This window comes from Misgurnus anguillicaudatus, chromosome 7 (assembly GCF_027580225.2).
Source record: "Misgurnus anguillicaudatus chromosome 7, ASM2758022v2, whole genome shotgun sequence".
NCBI lineage: Eukaryota > Metazoa > Chordata > Actinopteri > Cypriniformes > Cobitidae > Misgurnus > Misgurnus anguillicaudatus.
This window is the reverse complement of record NC_073343.2, coordinates 31,325,666-31,353,636: the sequence shown is the minus strand read 5'-3', so window position 1 is coordinate 31,353,636 and position 27,971 is coordinate 31,325,666. Positions and strand designations below refer to the sequence as shown.

At 38.3% G+C, this 27,971-nt stretch overlaps 1 protein-coding gene across 1 annotated transcript; it reads left to right on the top strand.

Annotated features, from left to right (window-relative positions):
- The first annotated feature begins 174 nt into the window (after window positions 1-174).
- nrde2 (NRDE-2, necessary for RNA interference, domain containing) lies at window positions 175-27,584 on the top strand. The gene is made up of 14 exons (XM_055171790.2): window positions 175-831; window positions 3,196-3,304; window positions 3,505-3,678; window positions 8,120-8,263; window positions 12,202-12,661; window positions 12,737-13,145; window positions 18,969-19,102; window positions 20,635-20,758; window positions 20,965-21,137; window positions 23,711-24,103; window positions 24,253-25,115; window positions 25,202-25,343; window positions 27,085-27,156; window positions 27,328-27,584. Exons 1-14 carry the CDS (start codon window positions 771-773, stop codon window positions 27,451-27,453), a joined length of 3,384 nt encoding a protein of 1,127 aa, XP_055027765.2. The 5' UTR covers window positions 175-770; the 3' UTR covers window positions 27,454-27,584.
- Window positions 27,585-27,971: the final 387 nt, after the last annotated feature.

Genomic DNA, 27,971 nt, shown 5'->3' with positions numbered 1-27,971 from the left:
GAGTAATTTGCATCAAGTCCGCTGTCTTTGTTGACGCTAGAGAGATTTCAGCTCAGCATGTCACACCTTTTCTGATTGGCCAGTTGAGACCTGCAATCCGCTCGTGAGTGTAACAGCATCTCTGATTGGTTACGTTAGACCTGCAATGCGTCAAGCCATTGCGCTCGGTGTGTCCCGGATCAGGATCACGCAGCACTGACTGGAGCCGACGAGCTAGCAAGCCCTTCGGTTAGACGGGACAGGGCTGATTAAATTTCTCTCCCGGGATCAGATAACTTACAGACTCACCGCGAGACTCTTTTAAATCATTGAGTTTAAGATTAAATTGAGTTTATAGGTGGAAAACAGAGTGTTGTCCTTTCATGTAACTTACAGATCAACTGACTGAAACAGAGTTGCAGATTAAAAAAAAGTATAAATAACGGATGGACGTTACGACGATCGCACAAATGAACAAAACATACTTTAATGAATCGCACTGTTATAAAAAGCATTGCAAGGTTACATTCATTAACACTGTACAATCCTGTAATATTTGCAAGAAAACTTGCAGAATATTGCAATATCTAAACTTCATCATTCCGGTGTGAAGTAAAAAAGCAAAGATCTAATCTGCACAGAAACGCTGTGCGTTAATCCTTTAAATAAAATAATCTGATGCAATATTCACTCAAACGTTCAGTTTTCATGCTTTCATGCTGCTGACAGCTATCGTGTCGCGAGTGGATGACGTAATCGGTGCGCGTCTGTTTTGATTCGTATGCAGTAGCATGGCTCTGTTTCCCTCCTGTGCTGAAATATCAAACACTAACAGCTCTGTTGGAGATAAAGGTAATCATCTTCTGACTGAACTCCACTTTTAATAGCGATACGAAGTTTGCTGACGTAGTAATATTAGAGCAGTTCAAAGCTCTGTCAGGTGCGGCTGCTCCTGACAGAGCTTTGAACTGCTCGAAACTGTTCTAGAACTTCTACATTATAGAATATATTTTCTTTATTAGCCTAAGCGTGCATTGTGTTTATTTTTTTAATTGATGCTTTTGTAATTCACTGATACTATACCCAAGTGTATGTTGATCAACAGTAATGATCTGTGCAGCCAACTAAAGCCATTTTTTATGTTTTCTACATAAAATCATCATACGTACTGTAAATAGCATTCTGTAAAAATATAACCTTAATGTCTTTAATATTGTCTGAGTATGGTCATGTCAAAGATTAAAATCAATGTAATGTCAATGAGTGAAATTAAACTTGGATGCTTCTAATCCCATCAATGATTTCACAGACAAGACAATAGGCTTTATGCCTAGCTGCACTACTTCTTGAACTTCAGCCAGCTCCTTGTTTCCTGTCTGCCATTATTGGACAAACTGATTAATCCAGGTGTGTCTGATTATTGTTGTTGTGACGTCAGGCACACCTGGATTAATCAGTTTGTCCAATAATGGCAGACAGGAAACCAGGAGCTGGCTGAAGTTCAGGAAGAAGTGCAGCTGGGCATAAAGCCTATTCTCTTATAACAGAATACAAAGATTTATTAGAACGTTTAAGTGTCATATTTAGTGTTATACAAGTGATTTGTAGTAGAAATCTTGGAAGAGAATGCATTAAATCATTCCTTTCTTTTTCCTGTGTAGGTACCGCTCCATGGGTTTAAAAACTGTCAACATTTAAGATTCAAACCCCTAACCCTTAATATGAGCATTTATAATAGTAATGCCTTAGAAAGTGCCACTAACTGGCCCTTATTCTCTGTTTTTATCTCTTTCACTGAGATTAGGGCTGTGGAATACATTGTTTTTGATTTTCAATTTCAATTTTTGATTCAAACAATTACAAATACAAGATAATCGAGGTAAAAAAAAATAATAATAATTGTGCTACACTCTAAAAAAACAAACGGTGCTATATTGAACCAAAACTGTTGCTTTGGATCGTAATCATAGAAGAACCGTTTTTAGTGCCATATAGCACCGGTGAAGCACCAGTGAAGCACCTGTGTAGAACCATATAGGTGCCATATAGAACCACTATAGCATCAAATATGGTTCTACATAGCACTATATGGTTCTACAAAGGTGCTTCACTGGTGCTTCACCGGTGCTATATGGCACTAAAAACGGTTCTTCTATGATTACGAGCAAAGAACCACTTTTGGTGCTATATAGCACCGTTTGTTTTTAGAGTGTATTAAAAAATTAATTGCACGCTGCTGGACCGAAGTGTTTTGTAAGGCCCTTTGAGGTAGGGATGCATAAAGATTAATCGCGATTAATCTATAGCAGAATAAAAGTTTTTGTTTACACCATATATGTGTGTGAACTGTGTATAATAACTTTGTGTAGATAAAAGCAAACACATGCATGTATATATTTAAGAAATGTTTGCATGTGTATATACATTTGTATATTTATTTATAATTTATATTATATAAATACTTACTATATAAATATATATTTTTTCTTAAAATAATACATGCATGTGTGCATATTTAAATATACATAATTATTATACACAGTTCACACACACATATATGATGTAAACAAAAACTTTTATTCTGCTACAGATTAATCGCGATTGATTGTTGTGCATCCCTACTTTGAAGGCACCCCTGCTTTGACACATGTAACCTATTGTTTTCAAAGTCACAGAGTAATCGTGTTAAATAACCCTGATTATGATTTTGCCCATAATCGAGCAGCCCTTACTGAGATGAGCGTACACATGTGTTTGTTTAAAACTCTTTTATGACACTGGCTGCAATTCAACTCGCTGCAATCCATCAGATGTTCTGTTGAGCGTTTCCGATCTTTGAGCATTTAATAAGCTAGATGTAGGCACACATCCTAACTAATCGATATTAAATTATTGGGAAAGGACTGTTCTTACGTCGAGCAGTACAGTTGAAAAGAACAAACTGCTCTTGCATGCAGATCTCTTTTGCTGCCGTGTGAGTTTTGTGCAGATTGGGGCCAGGTCAGCAATGCATCTGCCTCCTTCCCAGACGTCCACAGAGTAACAGCATCGTCTTTCTGACTGCTTAAGAGTATTAACCCCCTTGCTCGTGTTTTTGCGAGCGTTTCACATTCGGTGCCCTTCTGTCGTTACAGGCTAAATGCATGATTTACTCAGTTCTTAAGGAGCCAGCAGAGCTGATTTGGTTTGACTAATTGTTTCTTCTCTTTGTTCCAGGAGATCTGGAATGGCTGAGTAATAAGAGCTTCAGCACAGATGCTTTAAAGACTCGCCAGCGTGCCACAGAGAGAGCACAACCAGAGACAGAAGAACTGACACACGCGAGGTCATTTGATCCTTTAACTAAATAAACTAACTTGTATAACCCATGTGGATCTTTTTACATGATAGTAATTTTATTACATTACAGAGTAAAACACATGTCAACAAAAACTCTTCTAGTGTTTTGGGATAAAATAAAACTTGGTTAAAAAATGGTTTATTTGGTAATGAAGTATTCTGCGGAAAATTTGTTTGTCAATACAGTCAGCAGACATGCCCAGAGAGGGAAGACAGCCATGGCAGATCGAAGAAGCGGAAGAAAGAAAAAAAGAAGAAACGAAAGAAGGAGAAGAAAAGCAAAGATGATTCTGGAAGCAGTGGTTCAGAATCAGACACCATCTACCCGAGTGACCTGTTGAAACAGGAAAACACTGACAGGTGTGTACCTCCAGTATAATGATATAGTTGGTCTAAGACCAGCTGTCTTTGTCTTAAAGATAACATAACATACACAATTTCTGCCAATCTCATGTAGGCATGGGCCAGTATGAGATTTTGGCATTTTGATAACCTTAAGGAAAATCACCACGGTTTAACGGTGTTGCAGTATATGTCTAAAATGTGTTTTTGAAATGTCTGCGTTAACAATCAACCACTTTTTAACTGGACACAATACGTTTTAAGCAACGTACAACATGTATCCTAGGTAAAAAATAAAGCCTTTAAAATATAATATAAAAATTGGGTGATTCTCACGAAAACTTGGTTTTAAAAATGTCAAGCATGAAAATGTAAAAAATTGCTTAAATTTACTTTTTTTTCCCACCAGACATTGAAAAACAAAGTCTGGAGTAAATGGGAACATTAATTTAAAAACGTTTACCTTTCATTTAACACTTTTTGTAACATAATTAAAAAAATTAGTCCTAAAAAATCTCATTACCGCAACAGTCAGAAAACATCAACACTGACATATTTTCAAAATGACATGACAAACCTGAAAGAACATAATTTGGAGATTCTGCACATGCATTTAAAATCAAAGTATTATGCTTCTATTAATTACATTAACATTTAATAAGCATCTGTTGCGGTAATGATAATCAAAATGTCGTGTAAGCATTCTGACAAGACAATATTTCAAATTAACTGTAAAAAAATGATCTTATCTGGTAGCCATCTTGAAGGAACTGGTCCATGTGCTTGGTCACTCAAAATCAAACTTTATTAAAATTCTGTATGTGTGCTTAAACTGTTCTCAAAAAGTGTTGTGGAGGATGAGATCATCAGGCATGGACACATCATTTTCCTAATTTTTCTTCATTATTATTATACATGAATATTCAGTAAATATTTTTTCTGTCATCTAAAGTAGTCTAGCAAAACATCCATTTTTTCCTCTAATATTTTGTGTTAATTTGATTAAATTAAAACATAACGCATGTTCAAACACAGCCGGACACATTGCGGTAATGAGAATTTCAGCAGAAAATTAGATAAAATTTCCAATTATAATTTCTAATGTTGAAATCACACATTGTGCAAGGTAGAACACAGTATTGTGTTAATTCTGATGCTTTTTAATGTTACTAGATCACACATTTTAAAGCTAAAATCATTAGTGCCGTGGTGTTTCAATGGTTTCGTGAGAATCACCCATATATACTAAATGTAAAAATTAAATTAATTACATGACTTAATGATTTAATTCATTTTGTGTAAACACAACTCATACAGTACCTTGAAACCGTATCACAGAAAATTGTAGTGGTTTTGAAACCTTGACTCTTTAAAACCTCCATACACCTTGAAACCGGTAACCGGCCCATGCCTAATCTCATGTTAATCTTGGGTACCTATAAAGTAGTATTTCATCCTTCATATGTCCAAAAAGTCTTTTGTGTTGTCAGATTTATAAAAGCCAGAACAACCGTTCCGTTTTTTTTTTTTTTATGAGCGCATTGTTCAACCTTCTGCCATAATAAAAGATCTGTGGTGTATTTTGAGCTAAAACTTTACAGACACTATTTTTATATTGCTGAAAACACCTACATTAGCGGCCCTTTAAGACGGGGTTACTTTGAAAGCTAAATAAGGTTTTCTTCTCCTTACTTTCAAAAACACACTTTTTTCGTCATGCCATTGTTGATTCTTGATGTATATCAAAGTTGGCACGTGCAATGATGCTTATGACTTCTACTCAAAGAAACAATGCTAATGATGAGCGTTCTCACTCTCACTTTGATTGACGTATCAAAGCATTGATGCATTTCTGGGGAAGTGCCCATAAAAGGAATAAGGGGTCCATGATACGTAACAGTTAACCATGTTCGAAATAAGGAGTGAGTTCGGCCCAGAAATACACCCAACAACACTACTTTGTTTAGCATGAGGACTACAACTCTTTAACTGTGTTAATAAGTCAGAATGCAGGAAATATCGTTAACCCCCCCCCCAAAAAAAAAAAAACTTCATAGGCTCATGTAAGTCCTGTTTTTGATGTTATTAAAGAAACATCAAACAAGACAAAAAAGATATTTCTATTTTAAAGGTGCAGTGTGTAAATTTTAGCGGCATCCAGTGGTGAGGTTGCGAATTGCAACCAACGGCTCAATCCCCTGCTCACCCCTCGTTTTGTAACGCATAGAGAAGCTATGGTACCCGCCAATGGAAAATCATGTAATTGACGGAGACAACTAAGTAAAAAAAGTTTGGCTGTTAAGGGCTTCTGTAGAAACATGGCGGCACAAAATGGCGACTTCCACGTAAGGGGACCCTCTGTGTATGTAGATACACACCCGTCGCTATGGGCGGGCCTTAGGGGGCCGGGCCCGCCCTCAAGGACGCTTGTGCCCCCCCCCCCAGTATTTAAAAAAATACTGTCATTTTAAATTATTAATGTTGCTAATTTTGTGTTGCATTAATGTTGTATTCTTTATAATTAAAACATTAAAAATATAAAAAACAATGGTGTGATTTTGTTTGATTGATGGGAATCTAGCTACACTGCAACAGCCTATCACGAGGCTACGTACGACACGTACGTGACGTAGCCTACGTCAGTGTAGCCGCCCAACAGTTACCGCACTTTTTTTAAACTGGATGAGTTTTCGCTTAGCTATACTGCTTTAAGATGGATATTATCCGCAAATGGTTAAAAGCCCAACAACAGTCTCCAAAAGACGCGCAGCAGTCAGACAGAAAGAAACTCCGGTGGCCTTGCAACCAATTTGGCGAGCTGCTCCATTGGTTTTACTTTGTTATCTGACGACGACACCAACGTAACTTAACCGCTAAAATGTAAATTTATAATTGACTGACATGTTTGTCTCAACGAAAATGAACCTTCCGACAACCACACAATGTCGCAGGCGCTCTTGGCAAACAGATGAGAGGTTTGAAAAGGACATTGACGCACACAGGCGAGAGAGTTCGGGTCTTCTCGGGTCCGTTCAGAAAAAACACATTCATTTTTAAATTACCCGAAACCCGATGCCGCTATTGTTGTACCCGACCCGTGTCCGAGGCACCTGTGAAACTTTTAGATCCGAACCCGATCGGGTCTCGGGTCGGACCTCGGGTTTTCGGATCTAAGTGGACCCGTGAAGAACTCTACCGTGGAGCCCGACCCCGGGCCTAATATACTACTACATTCAGAAGATATGGACTTGTTCACTGCGGTGATTCAGCTTGCTTCTGAAAAGGACCTCACTCACAAGTTTAATTCCGAGTGGACACTTTATTAATGAGGAGCTTCTGCTCGGAGAAACGCCGCCTGCCGCTGTACTGACAGGAGGGGAGGGAGAGACGACAGCGCTGCCTCTACAGTATACCGTAGGTTCAAAGTCTGCGTGCGTGTGTGTGAATGTGTGTGTGTGTACGTGTCTCATGGCAATGCATATCCCTTTGTTGACTGCTTTAAAATGCAATGTTTGAGAGATGTCTCTGGTGTTACATGTAATATGTTGTATAGATTTATGGATATTCATAAAATTGTTTCTATATGTAATGTGGTGTGTAGGCTATAGGCTATCTGGTCATATTGCTGATGGTTGTTTAACGTGGTGATTACGTGCTGCGCGAATAGAGTATATATTATTATAAGTATACGTACTGTAGGCTAATAATAAGTGTGCCCTCCCATGCATTTCATATGCCCCCCTTAAGACTGAGGTCTGGCGACGGGTCTGTGTAGATAAAAACGTCTAATTCTAAGGTAATAAAAACATAACAGTTCATTATAAAAAGGTCTTTATACACCCATGATAATGAAGTTTTGTATATTATTTTGCATTTCTGTCAAAAGATCATTCTAAAAATTACACACTGCACCTTTAAATGTCCAGGATGCTTTTTTATTATAACAGACCATGCACTCTCAGACTCCAAATAAGCATTATGAATGTAGTCATATATGACTTGTGCAGTATTCCAAGCATTCCAAATCCATATTATTACACAATACATAAATCATTATTCACCCATCACTATCACTATCATATTTTATTTGTGCTTCCGCATGTTCCAACTTGGTGTGTGTTGTGATTATTTATGAGGTGTGAAGGAATGGCCTTCACCCCAGATGGAATGGAAATCTCTTAAATCTTAAAACCAAATCAAATCCATATTTATCTCAATACATTCAGGATAGTTTTTCATTTTCACTTCCATATGTTTAGAAGTATCCAGTCATCCATATATTTAGCCAAACTTGGCTTCGCAAACTTTCTTCGGTTTGCATCATTTCAAAACTTAGAAATGTAAAAGTCTTTCACTATTTCCAGACTATCTATTTAAAGTACTTCTAGCATTGAGTTTTAGGCTGCTGGTTTGTGTGTGTGAGTTTTAATGTCCTTGTCTTTCATCCCCTTGGCTGCAGGCATGAAGCTCAGGTTCGGGTGAGCGGGGCTTTTATGTGGCTGGATGACCTCCAGTCCCCCACCGACTCCCCCTTCTGCATCGACAGGAGAGCGGACCGTGCCAACTGGGAATACAAATCTCTCTATAGGGGAGACATAGCCAGGTAACTTTACTCACTTTCTCACAACACAGATGGTCTCCGTTTTCATTATTTCTCTCTGAAGGTCATTCAGGCTTCAGCAGCAGGTGCCAGTGTCTGCGCTATGCAGGGGAATACTGCGACTTTTTGCATGTGCTTTCGAGCAAGAGAGCTGCAGTGTTCACTGTGGTCATCTGTCTCTTTGAAGTGCTCTTTCAGCCCCGGCTTTCATTTGCAGAGACCTTTGGAAATCCACAGGAAATATTCTCCATCTCGCCTCCAAAATCTAAAGTTTTCTTGCAGTTAATTCAGCTTGTACAGTTGAATATTTGTTCATGCAATCGCTTTACACTAGGGATGGGTCACATTTAGTGGTGGGCGTGTATTTAGTGCATTATGGGTGTGCTGTGTTAGTTGTCAAATTTGTATGGTAAAATAGGGTTTTTCAAACTGTGGATTGGGACTCACTTGCAAAGTAGGCCAAGGGGGGTCGCGCAAAATCACTTAGCTGTAGCGATGAATGACACAAAAATTGTTTAGTCCAACTAATGACAAGCAATGACAATGATTTTGATATGATATACAAAAATTTCCATCTAAAAATATGTTGGTGGGTCCTGGGATAAATTATACCCAATTTAAGTGGGTTGTGAAATTAAATGTTTGGGAGCCCCTCTTTCCCCGCCAGCATTTAAAAAAAAAGTTGCCAGCCAGCACCAGCGTTTTTCATGATTTTCACAAAAGTTTAATGCCTTGTAGAAAATGTTCTTCTTAAAATATATAAACATACAAACAAATGAAAAAACAGACCCCTTTGCTTCCAAACAAAAAGAGGTTCATCCTACCTTCATTAGTTCTCTTTTTATCACCTCTCAAATATGGGTAGGTTTTTTCAATAACACAAAATTTTGAGCAAAAAGCTGAGATTACTGTATTTTTGTGAAGGAGTTTTGATAGAGATCAGATTCAGAGCGATCCTCAAAACATACATGGACATACATGCAGCTGCTTGCCCTAGGGTGATACTTCCGGGTTTAATAAGTTGCGAAAGAACATCGCCTAGTGGATAACAGGCTTGTGCACAATTCAGAATTTCAGAATTGGCCTCCATTCAATTCATGAATTGGAATTTGAATTGAATTGACTCCGCCCTACAGGAAGTTGAATTTGAATTGGAATGACAGGAAGTGGAATTAAATTCATGGCAACTCAAAGAAATTCCACAGTCACACAACAGAAAGAATCTCACATACATTCAGTGTTAGGAAAGTTACTTTGGAAAATTGTTTGGCAACCATTTTAAATACTTAGTTAAAGTAAAGCATTCTGGGAAATGAAGTCATGTTCCATCGTGTTCCACAAAATTACAATTACAAAAAAATTAAACTTAATTATTTGTTATGTGACTAGAGTTTATAACATTAAAGGAATGGTATACTCATTTTCAATATTAAAATATGTTGTTACCTTAACTAAGAATTGTTGATACATCCCTCTGTCGTCTGTGTGCGTGCGCGTGGGCGCTGGAGCGCGCTGCGACGCTTTGATGGCATTTGGCTTGGCCCCATTCATTCAATGGTACCATTTAGAGATAAAGTTAGAAGTGACCAAACACATAAACGTTTTTCCTATTTAAGACGAGTAGTTATACGAGCAAGTTTGATGGTACAAAATAAAACGTAGCGCTTTTCTAAGCGGATTTGGGGGAGGAGCTGTATTTTGTGGCGTAATAGCACTTTTGGGAGTACTTCGACTCGGCGCAGTAACACCCTCCCTCTCCCATTATGAGAGTGAGAAGGGGAGCGGACTCCCAAAAGTGCTATTACGCCATAAAACGTAGCTCCTCTTTTAAATCCGCCCAGAAAAGCGCTACGTTTTATTTTGTACCATCAAACTTGCTCGTATAAGTACTCGTCTTAAATAGGAAAAACGTTGATGTGTTTGGTCACTTCTAACTTTATCTCTAAATGGCACCACCGAATGAATGGGGCCAAGCCAAATGCCATCGACGAGTCGCAGCGCGCTCCAGCGCCCACGTGCAAGCACACAGATAACAGAGGTATGCATCAACAATTCCCAGTCAAGGCAATAACATATTTCAATATTGAAAATGAGTAGACTATTCCTTTAATTGCTGAGGGAAAACATTTCTTGTTAATGTAATCTGTACAAGTAGTTCAAATTAATATAATAGAATATGTAATACAATTCTGACATATACTGAAAGCTTTATTTTTAACACTTTACTTACTTTACAATATGTATATGAATTTCTTTGAATTTCTATTGAATTGCAATTCTGCTTCCTTTAATTCAAATTCGAATTGTAATTCTAGATCCTGTTTTTGACATCAATTCAAATTCAATTCAAATTCAAGAATTGAATTGGAAGTTAGGAGTCATTCTCAATTCAATTCTGAATTGTGCACAAGCCTGGTGGAAAATAGCGGTATTGCGGAAAGCCGGAAATACTCGTCATTGGCAGAGAAGCGTTTTCTTATATTTGACGAGATAACTCATCAATAGTGGCGAAAGAGTTAATGCAGTTGGTCCTTTTAACGTGATTACCGTATTTTTCGGTCTATAAGTCTATAGTCAGGTCCCTTTTGTAAGTCAGTATGAATTAATTTTGACATTTATGAGGCAAGACACAACATTACCGTCTACAGCCGAGAGAGTCCACTATATGCTGCTTCTGTATTTAAGTAATTTAATGGATTCAGTGATGTGGAATGACGAGTATGCGAACTTCACGCCAGTTGGCTTGTTCGGTTAATTTAGACTATTCAACCTTCCAGAAAAGTTCTGTATGCTATGGTTTATCGTTTAAATAACTGATAATATTACTTTAACGTACAGAAATCTATTCAGCCTGCTGTTCTCTCTGCTATTGTTTAGTTGAATAACTTGCCTTTCCATATTAAATGTCTGTTCTTCGGCTTGGATTTTGTGAAATAATTTTCTAAATAAACGCAACGTATAGTCCACTGTGACTTATATATGTTATTTTGTCTAAATTTTTGAATAATAATCTGGTGCGACTTATAGTCCGGAAAGTACGGTATTTGATTTATTTTGGCTTTTCTTGACCATTTACCTCCACCTTAACATAAAGATTTATTCTTATACACAGCCGTCATATATCTAAATGCACATTGAGTATCACAACAACAGCAAAATCCAAAGACTAAATATGTATGTGGTCGAACGCACAGCTTTGCAAAGCATAGTTTATTTGACTCGTACGTGTACGCAGGCATTCGACGCATGCGCATTGCGACAAAATGCAACTCATCTAGTGGGCTACATACTACATTATCCTGTACGCTCATGCGCAACCTACGCCTACAATATACACGAGGTTTTAAAAATCCAGCGGTGCGTGTACAATACGCACACACTCTTCTGATGACGGAAATTGGGTCACGTGCACAGATCCCAACGTATGCGTAAATAACGCACCATACCTCGACCTTTACAGACTCTAGTATTTTTTTTCTGGAAATGTAAATTTAGTTTAGCGAGCATGCAACTCTGTAGTTAAAGTTCTGCCCCCTTGCCCTAGTTGTTGTTTTGGGTCTTATTTACTCCAAGTCCTCTGGCACAGCAGGATTTAGTGAAGGGTTTATTAGCTGCTTAGAGCCAACATACTCACGTCTGGCTGTTCTCCAACGTCTATCAACTTTAATCTGGTGTCAGAGCTGCCATCTGTAACTTAAGAGACCTCGATCAATACTCTCCGATTCGCTGTCTTTCCCTGTCGTCCCCATATCGCACAGATCTCGCCGTACACAAAGCCGATCGGATATATTTTCACAGAATGTTTTTTGCATTATGTCGGATGACAGGCTGAAATGAGAAAGTTTAAATTTGATCTTTGTTTGAATCTCCCAATACCATCAACAGTTTCCACAGGTGCTCCAGCAACAGTTTTTGTTTTTTTCATGCTTTCCTCTTTTCAGGTATAGAAGGAAGGGGGGCTCATGCCTAGGTTTGGACTTCAGGAGACAGGCCGTAAGCTGGGTTGAAGGTGACCCAAAGAAGCGGGCAGACAGGAAACACGAACGATATTTCTCTTCTTCTACACGTCAGCTGCTCCGCTCGGACGGCCAGGTGGTTTTACCCGTGACCGGGGCCACCAACTCCGATTCCTACATCCAACTTCCAGCCTGCACCGACGAGCAGGACTCTTCTACCCAAGCACCTGTATCATGGCTCAATCCACTGGGCATCTATGACCCTGGCACATCTCTGTGGCTGGAAGGCAAGGGCCAGCCGGAGGTCAAGGGTGATCAACAGGGCGTTGACAGCGCCCAAAGTACCAGCAGCAGCCAGATTACTGGACGCGTGGAGGAGTTCAACAGGAAGTTACGAGAGAATCCTACAGATATTCAGATGTGGCTAGACTTCGTACACTTTCAGGTACTACAAGAAAATATTTATGAACCCTGCTTAGCTGTTAATTTGGTATGGTTAATACTCTTTCTCTCTGATCAGGATGAACTGGCTTTTGGTTCTGGGTCTTTCTCTGCGCCCAAGGACAGTGATGGTGACATGAGGAAGATGTCTCTTCGTGCCGTGCTGGAGAAGAAGCTGTCGATCATGGACAGGGCGGTGGAGAGCAACCCTGGCAACGTGGATTTGAAATTGGAGAAACTTCGCCTATGCAAGGAACTGTGGGAGCCTGCGGTCCTGCTGAAGGAGTGGAAGAAACTGGTGTTTATCCACCCGAACAGCGCCCCATTGTGGAGGAAGTATCTGCTTTTTACACAGAGCAATTTCAGTACTTTCTCTGTGTCAAAGGTCAACAGCGTGTTCGGAAAGTGTCTGAGCACGCTCAGCGCAGTGCAGGACGGCAGTATGGTGTCTCACCCTCCATTACCAGGCACACAGGAAGACATTTTAGGTAAAATTTTATTTCTTTTATACATTATAGACGGTTTCAGAAGCAACAACATAAACAAGCGGCTTTGGGGGCTAAACGCAACTTCCGGTAGATATCCACATGGGTGATTCTCACGAAATCCAGATTTAGAAGGTGTCCAGCATCAGAATTTTTAAAAAGCCCTTGAAGCCAATTTTTTGCACATATAAGATTAACTTACTGTAAACATTATTTTTGGAGGATCTAAAAAATATTTCCTATAGAATTATTTAAATTTTTTTTAGATTATCATTATCAAAAATTGTCATTACCGCAACATGATATTACATGAAATATATGCAATTACAAACTCATGTTTCGGTAATGAGAACTAAAAAGTTGTCTAGGTACTATGACAAACAAAATTTTAACTTTTATCTGGAGAGAAAAAAAAGGACTGCTTACCTGGTAGCCATCTTGAGTGTCACAGTCAATTATGTCCCTTCCAAAAAATTTTTTTGAAAATGTTAGTTCCTTGAGGGCTTAAACAATGATTGAAAATTCTTACGGAGGATGAGAAAATTGGTCTTGGTCACATGTATATTCCTTATTATTAGGAATGCACCGATACCACTTTTTTGGAATATGAGTACGAGTATGAGTACTTGCATTTTAGTACTTACCGATACAGAGTACCTAATAACAAAAACATGATATAAATTTACAGGTAACAGTCATATAATTTAATAAAAAAACAAGGGACTAGTTTTCCAGTTTGTTGTAAACTCTGCCTCTTTGGACAACACGAGGCATTAACCCCTTACACGCCGGTCAAATATAGACATTTCTCAGACCGTGGTATCGATCCCCGGTATCGGGGGACTTTTAACGAGTACGAGTACTTTAGAAAATGTGGTATCAAGGCCGATACCAGTATTGGTATCGGTTAGGGCTGCACGATAAATCGCATGTGTTTGTCACGCGCATCTCGTCAGTAATGCCGGTTCCTTGATTAGTATTAAATCGCTATCAGCTGTTTTCAGATGGAGCAGCTTTAACTACACAGAGCCGTAGTTCACTGACAATTGGGGCAATTTTGCATTAATTATCGGGGACGTATCTCCTGCGATATGTATGCGATATGTCCCGGCTTGTCAGGGAACTACGGCTCTGTGCAGTTAATGTCGTGCCATCTGAAATCAGCTGTTGGCGATTTAATACTAATGAAGGAACCGGCAATACTGACGTGATGCGCGTGGTATCGCATGTGATTTATCGTGCAGCCCTAGTATCGGTGCATCCCTACTTATTATTGTCTCTTCATTTACCAATGATCACCAAAACCCACATGTTTCTTTACTGTAAATGTTTATAGTATAACAAGCACTGAAGCTTTTTATTTTTTAGATTTTTTAATTATAAATATTTCCATGTTGACAATATTGATTTGAGAACCCAAATCCAGTCATGGACACGTTGCGGTAATGAAAATTTTCCCCTTAAATGTGGAAAAAACAACAAAATTGGTTTGTATGATGTCATTTGAAATCATGTGCAGTGCAAAATAGTACATGAAGAGATGTTTGGTACTATATGCTTCTTATTTTGATAGCATTTACTTTTTTATCAAAATGTTTCATGAAACCTCATAAGTCTAATTTCGCGAGAATCACCCACATATAATCAACAACAACAGAGTCCTTTTACAGTAGTTTGTTTCTGATAACAAGGGAAATAAAGACTAGTTAATTACCTTCATTCATATATAGTATCTAACGTGTATCACATATTACACTGAGCTAACGTTATTGTGTAAAATTAATGTATACAATGTTAGCTGACTGCAAAACCTCTCCTCACAGTTGTGATTCATGCTCGTCGTTTCCCCTCGTCTTTAGCAAACCAAAACAAGGTGTTTGTTTGAGAGATCAGATTAGCCACTAGCCAGACCGATAAATAAATACAGACAGGAAGTTTACTTTGATTCAGGCACATAATCACGACAAAGCATGTGCGTCTGATAAAACCGCCTATCAGGGTTCAGCCAGGTCATGGAATTTCTGGAATATCATGTCATTTTAAAAGGTCTATTTAAAAAAAAATGTTTTGTCAAAGTCATGGAATATCATGAAATGTTAGTTTAATTATAACTTTTCTATAGCATATTTTTCATGCGTTGTTTCACACACTTTGTGTTGCCTATTGTTATAGAGTGCTGCAGGGATGGTGTATTTTTGTAGGCCAACCCGGAAATTTGTGGCACAGTCACTCTTATAAATAAAGGTGTTTTAAAGGGACATTCCACTTTTTTTGAAAATGTATCATTTTCCAGCTCCCCTTGGTTACTTTAAATGGTAGGGTAATATGGTCGAGTGTTGCGTAATATCACTACGCCTGCTGCAGCCATGTTACATCAGCAAAGATCCTTGATTATTACGCCAGAATGAGAGTATAGTTCCTAAGCATACACTGAAAAAAATGATTCATTGAATTTAATAAATTTTTCCAAGGTAAGTGGTTGCAATCAATCCATTTAAGCTACCTTTAAACAAAAGTTTTATATTTTACTTTGCTTTACTAATCTTTTTTGTTTAAATGTAGCTTAAATAAAATTGATTGCAACCACTTACCTTAAAAAATTGATTAAATTCAATGAATAATTTTTTTCAGTGTATCTGCCTACAAAATCACAACTTTTAATTTACGGTCGGTCTTAGTACAAGATGTAACTACAGAATTTAAATAGGAAAAATATCGAAACTCTTTGGTTATTTATTTGTTTAATGCTAATGGTCTAATCAAATTCGATGGATTGTGCTAAGCTATGCTAAAAGTGCTAGCGCCAGACCCAGAGATCAGCTGAATGGATTCCAAAACGGTAAGAATCAAATTAAGGGGAGCTTGAAAACTTAAGGGGAGCTTGAAAATGAGCATATTTAAAAAACCTTTAAAGGTTCTTCACAGCAACCCCATAGAACACGTGTCAAATACATGGACCGCTGCACATTTGAATCCGGCCTGTGCAAGTTTTTTGATCTTGGCCTGCTTTTTTCAGAATATGCAGCAAGCACTGCGGACACGCTGTGCCCTAAACATCGAGTGACCTCCAAATCTCGCACGAGACAGCTGTGGTCCAGCACACTGTCAGGATTCCAGTGAGAGTACAAACTGTTTCAGCAGCATCACTATTCATTATTATTTACCGGTAAATGTGTTAGCTTAAGTTGCTAGTCGCCAGTCAGCCAAAAAAGACTATAAGAAGCAAAGTTGTCCATGAAAGAAGGTCGTTTATGTCAGCTGCGATTTTTGTATTAGCCAACTGATATTTGACCCAAAGAAAAACATAGGTTTTAAAGGGAACATGTCATGAAAATGTTGCTTTTTCCATTTTTAAGTGCTATAATTGGGTCCGCAGTGCTTCTATCAACCTAAAAACTGTGAAAAAGATCAACCCAGTAACTTAGTTTTGGTAAACCACTCTCTGCAAGCGTGTGAAAAAATAGGTCATTGAAATTTGACAACCATTATGATGTCAGAAAAGGATAATACCATCTTAATCTGCACTATCCAACCACAGCACTGCCATTTAGTGCATAGATCAGCTAATTTGCATTTTAAAGGACACACCCAAAAACGGCACATTTCTGCCCTACTTCTACAAAGTGGCAAATTTAGCATGCTATAATAAATTATCTATATGATATTTTCAGCTAAAACTTTATATATGTACTCTGGGGACACCAAAGTTTTATTTGACACCTTAAAAAAGTCTTGTCAAATGTCGCCTTTAATGTTATATTCTTTCATTATGGCTTATTTAATCTTGAATGTGTTGAAAAAACTTTGGGTGTGATGGACTTGTGTGATGTCGAAGTGCTGCAAACTAAGTGCTCTTCCGCCATACAATATATTTCTCATTTTTATTCGCTTAAAAAATCGCCACGTTTTATTTTGTGTCATCAAACTTACTCGTGTAACTACTACTCATGTAACAGTCTTTAAATAGGGAAAACATGGAAGTGTTTGGTGGCTTCTAAATTCATCCCTGTTTGGATCCTAAGGAATGAATGGGGCTAGGCTAAATGCTAACACATTCACAACGCGCTATACAACGCTTAAGGGCACACATTCCAAAAAGATAGGTATGTATTAATTCATCTAAGTTGAGGTAAGAACATAGTAAAATATTGATAAACAGTGATGTTTTCCTTTAACTAAGGCAAACATGCCAGTACATTTTAAGATGTTTACCATACATTCTAGGTCGTGGAAATTCAGCTTTTTAGTCAGGGAAAAGTCATGTCATCTGTCCTAAAGTGGGAACCCTGTCTAAAAACATTTTTCTCAACGTCTGTTTCACCATAACCGACTTATTTTTTTGTGTTAGTGTAGTTTGAAAGTCATGTATTGAAGCTCCTCATGAATTTCAAATGTTTATAATAGCGTTTCTTGACTTAGAAGTAAAATAATGCCTGTGTATGTTTGTGATGCAGTTGCACAAGATAAAATATACACATGTTGTGTTTCCATCGCCCTTCAAATTGCACAAATTGTTATTGCGAATTAAAAATACGCCCAATAAAAACATTTAAAGAATATCACGTAATTTGTAATTGAAACCATGCTACAGTCATAGCTCAAATTTTGTAACAATCGTGGGTTTTAAAAGAATGTCGCAAGTACACACATAAAGACTCCAATGCTTGCATGATTCATCAGGCACTTAAATTCATTCACAAATAGTTTCCCACAATGGTTTCAAAATTCACTTGTGGTACCACAGCATACAATTTATGTTGTAGGACAAAACATTTCTTTAAGTAATATTGACCACAGACTTTAATCATAAACTAAAAATCCCCGTTCTAAAACCCCATTAGAGATTCTTCAGGGAATTCTTGGCTGGGAAAAGCTCATTCTCTTTAAGGTTTTTACGGCTCTGTTCGCAATTTTTTTCTCTCCTTCCTCCTTATGTTGCTGTGAGTGACAGCAGTTGGGTTAAAACTGTAAACATGTTTTGATTACATGCATAAATATTTGTAGACTTAAGCTCATTTACAGTTTTCGTATGTGTGTAACTTCTCGTCCTCTGTGTGTGTGTCAGGAATTGACTGGCATGGTGATGATGTGATGGGTTTAAAGCGGATTGGCATGTTGTTTGTCAGCTAGTTTCGAGGGTGTATTGTGTGTGTCTGTTTAAAGAGAAGCAGACACTGAATTTGACAAATACGACAGCACTGTCCTACACTTCCCCACACAGGGATTTACTGAAATGAATAGGTGATAACATCTGTGTGACTTTGTAGACGAACCGTAGGATTTTAAGCCAGGCCCCCTTTTGTTCTGTGGTCTCTCTGCTTTTTCATTTAACCTAATAAAACTATTAAATTTGTTTACCTGAACCAGCACTCCCTGGGTTCACATTTTTAGGAAGAGCATTGTGTTAGATTCGTAAAGGTGATGGGTTTGATACAGATACTGAAAAAGAAAACACATAAATTAAATGCAGAGCAAGTCTACCAAATGCATGCATAGTATAGTGTAATATAAAAAAATTTATTCAACCGGCAAATGTGACACTGTCTGTAAAAACCAGATCTCATAATCGAATGATATTTTTGCGTAAAGAGCCATGCAAATTTCGTCCTTCGTGTTTTGAGGATGGAAAAAGTTATGCTGGTTTTGTAAATGATAGATCCTTGACTCTGTGCTGCCCTCTTGTGGCCACTGGTGGAGGTGCAATATTAATGTAAGTGTTATTAGTTTTGAGCGGTAATAACAAACCTGCAAATGTCCAGAGTGACCAGTCAGAATTACTGTAATTAAATCTGTTCAACATTAGCAGTTTGTGTTCTTGTTTTGCAGAGATCTTTCTTCAGCAGTGTCATTTCCTACGACAGGCGGGTCACACTGAGAAAGCCGTGTGTCTCTTCCAGGCCCTGCTGGACTTTACTTTCTTTAAGCCAGACAGTGTGAAAGACCTGCCCACCAGACAGCAGGTATACAACAACAAAAACTGAATCTTCATACATCTGATATGAACATCTAGACCTCAAGATATCAAGTACACTATTAATGACAAAAAAACTAAACAAAAATGTGTTTCTTTAAATCTAAAAGTTTACACAGATTTTCAGATAATTCATATATCTTTTCTGTTCATTTAAAAGGCACCTATTATGCAAAATCCACTTTTGGATATATAAATGTGACCTTGGACCACAAAACCAGTCATAAGTGCCAATTTTCGGAATTTAGGACTTACACACCGCCTAAAGTAGAAAAAAAATAAGAATTTATAAAAAATAAATTCTGGAATCTAAGGGTGCAAAAAATCTAAATATTGAAAAAAAATCCTTTTTAAAGGGACACTCCACTTTTTTTCATGAAGATATTTTGTACATTTCCTACCGTAAATATATAAAAAAATTTATTTATAATTCGTAATATGTGTTGCTAAGGACTTAATTTGGACAACTTTAAAGGGACACTACACATTTTTTTGAAAATATGCTCATTTTCCAGCTCCCCTAGAGTTAAACATTTAAAACCTAATGATTACTGACTAAAGAAAAATCTATAATTTTGACCCATATGGGTGATTCTCACGAAAACTTGGTTTTAAAAATGTCAAGCATGAAAATGTAAAAATTGCTTGAATTTACTTTTTTTCCCACCAGACATTGAAAAACAAAGTCTGGAGTAAATGGGAACATTAATTTAAAAACTTTTACTTATCATTTAACACTTTTTGTAACATAATTTAAAAAATTAGTCTTAAAAAATCTCATAACCGCAACAGTCAGAAAACATCAACACTGACATATTTTCAAAATGACATGACAAACCTGAAAGAACATAATTTGGAGATTCTGCACATGCATTTAAAATCAAAGTATTATGTTTCTATTAATTAACTTAACAGTTTATAAGCATCTGTTGCGGTAATGATAATCAAAATGTCGTGTAAGCATTCTGTCAAGACAATTTTTCAAATTAATTGTAAAAAAAAAATGATCTTACCTGGTAGCCATCTTGGAGTAACTGGTCCATGTGCTTGGTCACACAAAATCAAACTTTATTAAAATTCTGTATGTGTGCTTAAACTGTTCTCAAAAAGTGTTGCGGAGGATGAGAACATCAGGCATGGACACATCATTTTCCTAATTTTTCTTCATTATTATTATACATGAATATTCAGTAAATGTTTTTTCTGTCATCCAAAGTAGTCTAGCAAAACATCCATTTTTTTTTCTTAATATTTTTTTGTTAATTTGATTAAATTACAACATAACGCATGTTCAAACACAGCCGGACACATTGCGGTAATGAGAATTTCAGCAGAAAATGAGATAAAATTTACAATTATAAATTCTTATGTTGAAATCACACATTGTGCAAGGTAGAACACAGTATTGTGTTAATTCTGATGCTTTTTAATGTTACTATATTACACATTTTAAAGCTAAAATCATTAGTGCCGTGGTGTTTCAATGGTTTCGTGAGAATCACCCATATAATGTTTGTCCAGGTGGAGTTTTTTGAGCCGTTTTGGGACAGCGGAGAGGCTAGGATCGGGGAGCGGGAAGCTCGTGGATGGAAAGCATGGATGCTTCAACAGCAAAGAGGAGGATGGGTGATTCCACCTGAGCAAGGTGCTTAAATCCCACCACACAAAACACAAACATCATCAGTAAATGGTGGAACAGTGCTGTTTATTTAAATAATGCATGTACCAAGGCACGTTTGAACATTCAACCAAGCTTGTTGCATGTTGGGATAAAGACACAAAAGGAAACAGGGCAAGGACTTCGACCTAATGCTAAGACATCAAGAGCTAACGTTACTCTCAAACCTGCAGATGATGATGATGATGATGAACAAGAGGACCCTGAGATCAAAGACAAAACCTGGCCCAAGTGGAAGATCTGGCTGGATGTGGAGACGTCACGTGAGGCGAACCACTGGTTACCATGGAGACCAGATAAAACCAAGGGCCAATCAGAAGAAGACTGTGAAGATCCCGACAGGCAGGTGAGGTGTTGTTTAACATTTTTATCAAAGTCAACCCCAGTGATGATTTTTATTTGTTCCATTGAGTTTGACTGAAAATCATTCAAGTCTGTGGAGTGAATTTCATAAAAAATGTTATTATGAGATGTAGAGCATCAAAGTTTGATTTCAATTGACATAATCTTACTCAGTCAATATTAAAGATATCAAGCAGTCCCTCCAGAAAAACGCAATAATGCGATCACATGATTCAATGCATAACAAGCCAAAGTTCGCATATTTATATGAGGGCCGCACTTTTTTAATACGCCTCACTTTCGCCACATAAATTGCAGATTTCTTATCAAAAAAAATATGTGGGGCTTGCATGATTTCATAATTTTTCGTAGCAAAAAGTCATATATGTCTTATTAGAAAGTAAAAAAAATTTGCATTTACTTTACATGCGCAGCCATGTCCCCTCTTGTCATGGGAATATTAGAAAGTGATGTAATTACCCGACGTGAATGTCAATACAAAGCTGCAAAAGCTGCAAACAGTTTTTGGAAGTTCACGCAATTTTAGCACATAAAATTGCATAAATATCTCGCATATTCAATCGCATTTTTTAAGAAAACATGCCGCAAGATCAAGGATTTTTGCCCGCAACAATCACAAAAAAACTCTGGAAGGACTGCTCAAGGTTATATTTTTAACATAATGTTGTTTACAGGATTTTATGTACCCAAAAAATGGAAAATTCTGTCATCATTTATTCACTTTCATGATGTTACAATATGATATTTTGTATCCAAACCATGCAGGGGTCCCATTGACTTCCATAGTTTTATTTTTTTCTATTACTGAAGTCAATCTTCATGTTTGTTCATCAGAACAAAGAAATTTATACAGGTTTCTAACAACATGAGAGGGAATAAATGAGAACAGAATTTTCATTATTTGGGTAAACTATCTCTTTAAAGGTTCAGTGTGGGACTTTTAGCTGCATCTAGTGGTGAGATTGTGATTTGCAACCAATGGCTCAGTCCACAGTAGAGGTCTTTTCTGGTCCAAAGAAATGTCCCAAATCACCCAAATCACCCGACCTGACATGCATAAAAAAATTTAGACAAGCCCGAGAAAATTAGACCCAAGTCCGACCCAGTGGCAATTTTTTTTAACCCAACTGTACCCGAATGTAAACGGTGTGTGTACAGTCTGCAGCCCCGAATGCACCAGTCAGACAGAAAGAAACCCAGGTGGCCTCGTCTAACAACGACACCAAGGTAACCGCTAAAATGTGCATTTAAAATTGATTGACAGGTCTGTCGCAACAAAAATTAACCTAACGCCAGCTGAGGCCGAAAGCTCTCTTGACAAACAGAGGAGGGTTTGGAAATGGCCTTGATGCACACAAGCAAGATAATTCGGATCTTCTCGGGTCCGTTCGGCAAATATACATTCATTTTAAATTACTCGATGGCGCTATCATTATACCCGACCCGTGTCCGAGGCACACATGAAACTTTTAGACCCAAACTTTCTCAGGTCGGACCTCTGGTTTTCGGATCTAAGTGAACCCGTGAAGATCCGTAGTCCACAGCTCGCCCCTCTTTTTCAAAACGCATAGTGAAGTTATGGTAGCTGACACAAGACATAAACGTCATCATCTGAGACAACGTAGTGCAAATGCGCTTAGCAGTTTGTCAGTTTAGAGCTACAGTAGAAACATGACGCCGACTTCCATGTAAAGGGACCCGCAGTGTATGTATAGATAAAATAAGCTAATTCTAAGGTCATAAAAACAATATAGTTCATTATATAAAGTCTTTATACACCACTAATAATATAGTTATGTATATTATATTGCATCAAGAGATACTCCTAAAAGTCCCAGATTGCACCTTTAAAGGGACACTCCACTTTTTCTGAAAATAGGCTTAAACAATGAGTTAAACATTTGGAATCCATTTAGCCGATCTCCGGATCTGACGATACCACTTTTAGCATAGCTTAGCATAATTCATTGAATCTGATTGGACCATTAGCATCGCGCTCAAAAATGACCAAAGAGTTTCGATATTTTTCCTATTTAAAACTTGACTCTCCTATAGTTACTATAGTTATGCAGTGCCCGAAAATAGTCCTTTGCTATTGAAAGTTACCAAGGGGACTATTTTCGGGCGTTGCGTAATATCATTGTGCCTGCTGCAGCCATGTTACGGCAGCAAAGTCCTTGATTATTACGCCAGAATGAGATTATAGTTCCTAGCCATATCTGCATAGAAAATCGCAACATTTTTAATTTTACGTTGGTCTTAGTACACAATGTAACTACAGAAGAGTCAAGTTTTAAATAGGAAAAATATTGAAACTCTTCTGGTTATTTTTTAGCGTGATGCTAATGGTCTAATCAGGTTCAATGGATTGTGCTAAGCTATGCTAAAAGTGGTACCGCCAGACCCAGAGATCGGCGGAAAGGATTCCAAAAAAATCAAATTTTTAACTCTAGGGGAGCTGGAAAATGAGCATATTTTCAAAAAAGTGTTCCTGTAAGCTAAAGTTTGTTAAAACTCATACAATTTTCAACCGAAAGATCTTCTATTTCCATACAGGTCTTGTTTGATGATATCGGCCCTTCTATGATTCGTGTAGACAGGCCTGATCTCCAGCTGCGGTTGATCCTGGCCTTCCTGCAGTTCCTCGGGCTGCCTACATCATCCGGAAAGGTCTCCATACCCACTGACTCGAACGTTCTGCTGGATGACCTCTCTTTACTTGAAGAGGGACCTGACACAGAGCGACCTCTGACCTCTTATGACCTTCCAGCGACCGGGATGTCTGCAGTGGGTCACATGACGTTTCTGAGTGACCGCAGGAAGCAGCCAGGGCTATGTAGGGCAGGGGAGGAGTTTCTGCAGAACGTCCTGGAGCGAACCCTTCCACTCGTCTCTGCACGGGATCGGGCTGCCGTCGCTCTCTGCTGGCTACAGTATGAGAAACTAAAGGTGTGTTTGTGTGTGTGTGAGAAAAGGAAAGACTTTTCAAAGAGTCATCCAGGTTGAAAGTCTCAAAAATCTTATTTAGGAGCATCAAAGTTTGATTTCAACCTACCAGCTTGTGTCACAACTTATCGTCTGTTATATTTGCACTGAAGGTCTTGAGATGTCTACGTAGCGGGAATAAGAAGCGTCTGAAGGCTCAGGGGAAGCGTAGTAAACGTCTGGCCAAACGACTGCTAAAGGAGCCAGAGAACAGAGGGAGCTTGGCGTTATGGAGAGAGTACGCCCATCTGGAGTGGCTTCTGGGTAATCTAGAAGAGGCTCGCAAAGTATTTGACACTGCCTTGGGTACTGGCGTGTCCAGAGGTCTTAATGACCCCGCCCTCTGCAACCTCAGCCTTCTCTACGCCCAGTTAGAGGTAGAGCAGGCCTCGAAGAGCGGACCAGTACCCACTTCTTCTCCGGCTGTATACATCCTCGCTAAATTAGCGGAGGGTGCTACATACACCCCTTTCTCGGGCCAAATCAACCCAGTGGCCATACTGAAAGCTAGAAAGGCCTACGAGCAAGCTTTCTTGAACTTGAATGCAGACAGTAAGAAATGGACATCCAGCCTGGTCGGATGTTTTGGACTTTTCCAGTACCTGACAATGGGAATAGATGCGGCTGATGCCGTGTACGGTCAAGCCAGGCAAAGAGCTGTGAATTCGGATGCGACTCGCAGAAGGGATTGGGAGTCTATTGCCGTTCAGCACGTGGCCCTGCTGCGGCACCACACCAGCACCAATGTTTTCCCTCTGTCCCGACTCCGATTGGCTCTTACCGATGCCCTTTCGTTACTGCCCTCCAGCGCCCCCTTGTGGCATCTCTACCTGCAAACAGAGAACCGTTATCACAGCGCGGGCCGTACGCGCAGGTTCTTCCACAGTGTAGCTAAGAAAGTTGAAAGTGTCGTGCCGTATCTGTTCGCCATCACTGCGGAGCAAAGACTTAAACAGCTGCTGGACTCGGTGCAGAGGTGAGAGAGAGATCACTTCTCATTTCCCTAACTATGCATTTGAATGCGCACATGTATATGATGTCTTGTCTCTCCCTCTTTTTAAGTTCTAGTATTCCTGGAGACGCTCTCCCCATCCTTCCGGAAAATGGCCTTAGCAATCGTATCCGCTGTCTGTTCGAAGCAGCTGCGGCTACAGAACATGGAGCTCACTGTCCTTTACTCTGGAGAATGTATCTGAACTTTATGGTAAAGTTGAAACTACCAAATGAGATTGTATAAATATCTACCAAATAAAGATGTGTGCAGGGTTCCCTCAGGTCCTTAAAATCCTTGAAAGTTTGTGAATCTGGGGGAAAGAATTTAAGGCACTGGGAGGTTTTTGAAAATATACCTACATAGATACAGGTCATTGAAAGTGCTTGAATCTATTTTATGCAAGAAATTTTCTAGGAAAAAATCCATATTATTCCCTGTGTGGGTGATTCTCACGAAAACTTGGTTTTAAAAATGTCAAGCATGAAAATGTAAAAATTGCTTAAATTTTACTTTTTTCCCACCAGACATTGAAAAACAAAGTCTGGAGTAAATGGGAACATTAATTTTAAAACTTTTACTTATCCTTTAACACTTTTTGTAACATAATTTAAAAAATTAGTCCTTAAAAATCTCATTACCGCAACAGTCAGAAAACATCAACACTGACATATTTTCAAAATGACATGACAAACCTGAAAGAACATAATTTGGAGATTCTGCACATGCATTTAAAATCAAAGTATTATGCTTCTATTAATTAAATTAACATTTAATAAGCATCTGTTGCGGTAATGATAATCAAAATGTCGTATATGCATTCTGACAAGACAATATTTCAAATTAACCGTAAAAAAATGATCTTACCTGGTAGCCATCTTGAAGTAACTGGTCCATGTGCTTGGTCACTCAAAATCAAACTCTATTAAAATTCTGTATGTGTGCTTAAACTGTTCTCAAAAAGTGTTGCGGAGGATGAGAACGTCAGGCATGGACACATCATTTTCCTAATTTTTCTTCATTATTATTATACATGAATATTCAGTAAATATTTTTTCTGTCATCTAAAGTAGTCTAGCAAAACATCCATTTATTTTTTTTCTTAATATTTTTGTGTTAATTTGATTAAATTACAACATAACGCATGTTCAAACACAGCCGGACACATTGCGGTAATGAGAATTTCAGCAGAAAATGAGATAAAATTTACAATTATATATTCTTATGTTGAAATCACACATTGTGCAAGGTAGAACACAGTATTGTGTTAATTCTGATGCTTTTTAATGTTACTATATTACAAATTTTAAAGCTAAAATCATTAGTGCCGTGGTGTTTCAATGGTTTCGTGAGAATCACCCGTGTAGTGTAGGATAATATCATAACATTTCTAGACTTTTTAAGCACACGTGCTAAACTGTTCGCTTTAAATGCTTTTATCTTCTGTATGCGATTGTTGATTCATACCAAAATGCTTTTTTGAATAGTTGTGTTTGACAAATGAAAATGTCTCGGGTTATGTATGTAACTGTTGTTCCCTGAGAAGGGGACGAGATGCTGCGTCTCCCTTGCCATACTTCCTTCATCCCTGTAACGCCGTCTTTGGAAATATTTCAGAGAGCGATATACTTCCTGGCTCCCGTGTCACCCTGTCTTTGTTGTTAAGCCTCATCATTGGTTGAATTTGATATACACATTTAGACGCACTTACCCTTGGAGGCGTCCACAAAGTGTCACCGCAGTGACGCAGCACAAGTTCCCTCGAAAGGAAACTGTTACAATGTATCTTAAAAGGTAACATGATGTAACCTTGCTCTGACTTGAAATGTGTCCCAACATTTAGTCCCTGAATTTGAGGGTATTGGATCTGGAAAGTCCTTGAAAGGTCCTTTAATTTGAAGTTAACTAAGGTGTGAGAACCTTGTGTGTGAGATACATGTGTTCATTTTTACAGGTTTGTGATGGGAATGCTGAGAGGGGCAGTGGGGTCTTCTATAAAGCTCTTCAGGAAGTGCCATGGGTAAAGGTAATGTCAACACTAATGCTAAATTCTCTCTCATTTGTAAGTCTGTTTAGATAAAAGCATCTCCTAAATAAATCCTGAGATCCTGGCCATAATTGTTTAGTACGCTACACAATAGAGCACCGTGCACATGTGAATGTTACAGATGCGGTGCTTGTGTCTGTGTACCCACAGGGTTTGTACATGGATGCAGTGCAGCTTTTTCCAGAACGCGTGCAGGAGTTTTTAGATCTAATGACTGAGAAGGAGTTGCGTCTAAGAGTACCCATGGAGGAAGTGGACATCTTGCTGGAGGACTGATCAAACGTAGTGCACTGCAGCCTGTCAATCATTGCTGCCACCCAGAATGACAGCTGAAAATAAAACTTTAGATACTTTGTGAATTGTATTTTTCCATTTTTGGAATAAATAATGAGAGTATGTTGAAGTAATACGTTGTATGTCCTCTCTTGAATGGATTGCTTATGAGACCCGGTGCTTTATTTGTTAAAATCCATTGATTTTATATTTCATTTAATATTGTATATATTATAGAAATAAGTATTACTTAACAAATAATATATCTTGGGGTAACACTCCACTTTTTTTGAAAATGTGCTCCAGCTCCCCTGGAGTTGGGCATTTGAGTTTTGCCGTTTTGGAGTCCATTCAGCTGATCTCCGGGTCTGGCGGTACCACTTTTGGCATGGCTTGGCATGGTCCATTGAATCTGGTTGGACCGTTGGCATCATGCTCGGGACTGACCGGAGTTTTGATGTTTTTCCTATTTAAAACTTGACTCGAAATAGTCCCCAGCGAGGTAACTTTCAATGTGACCG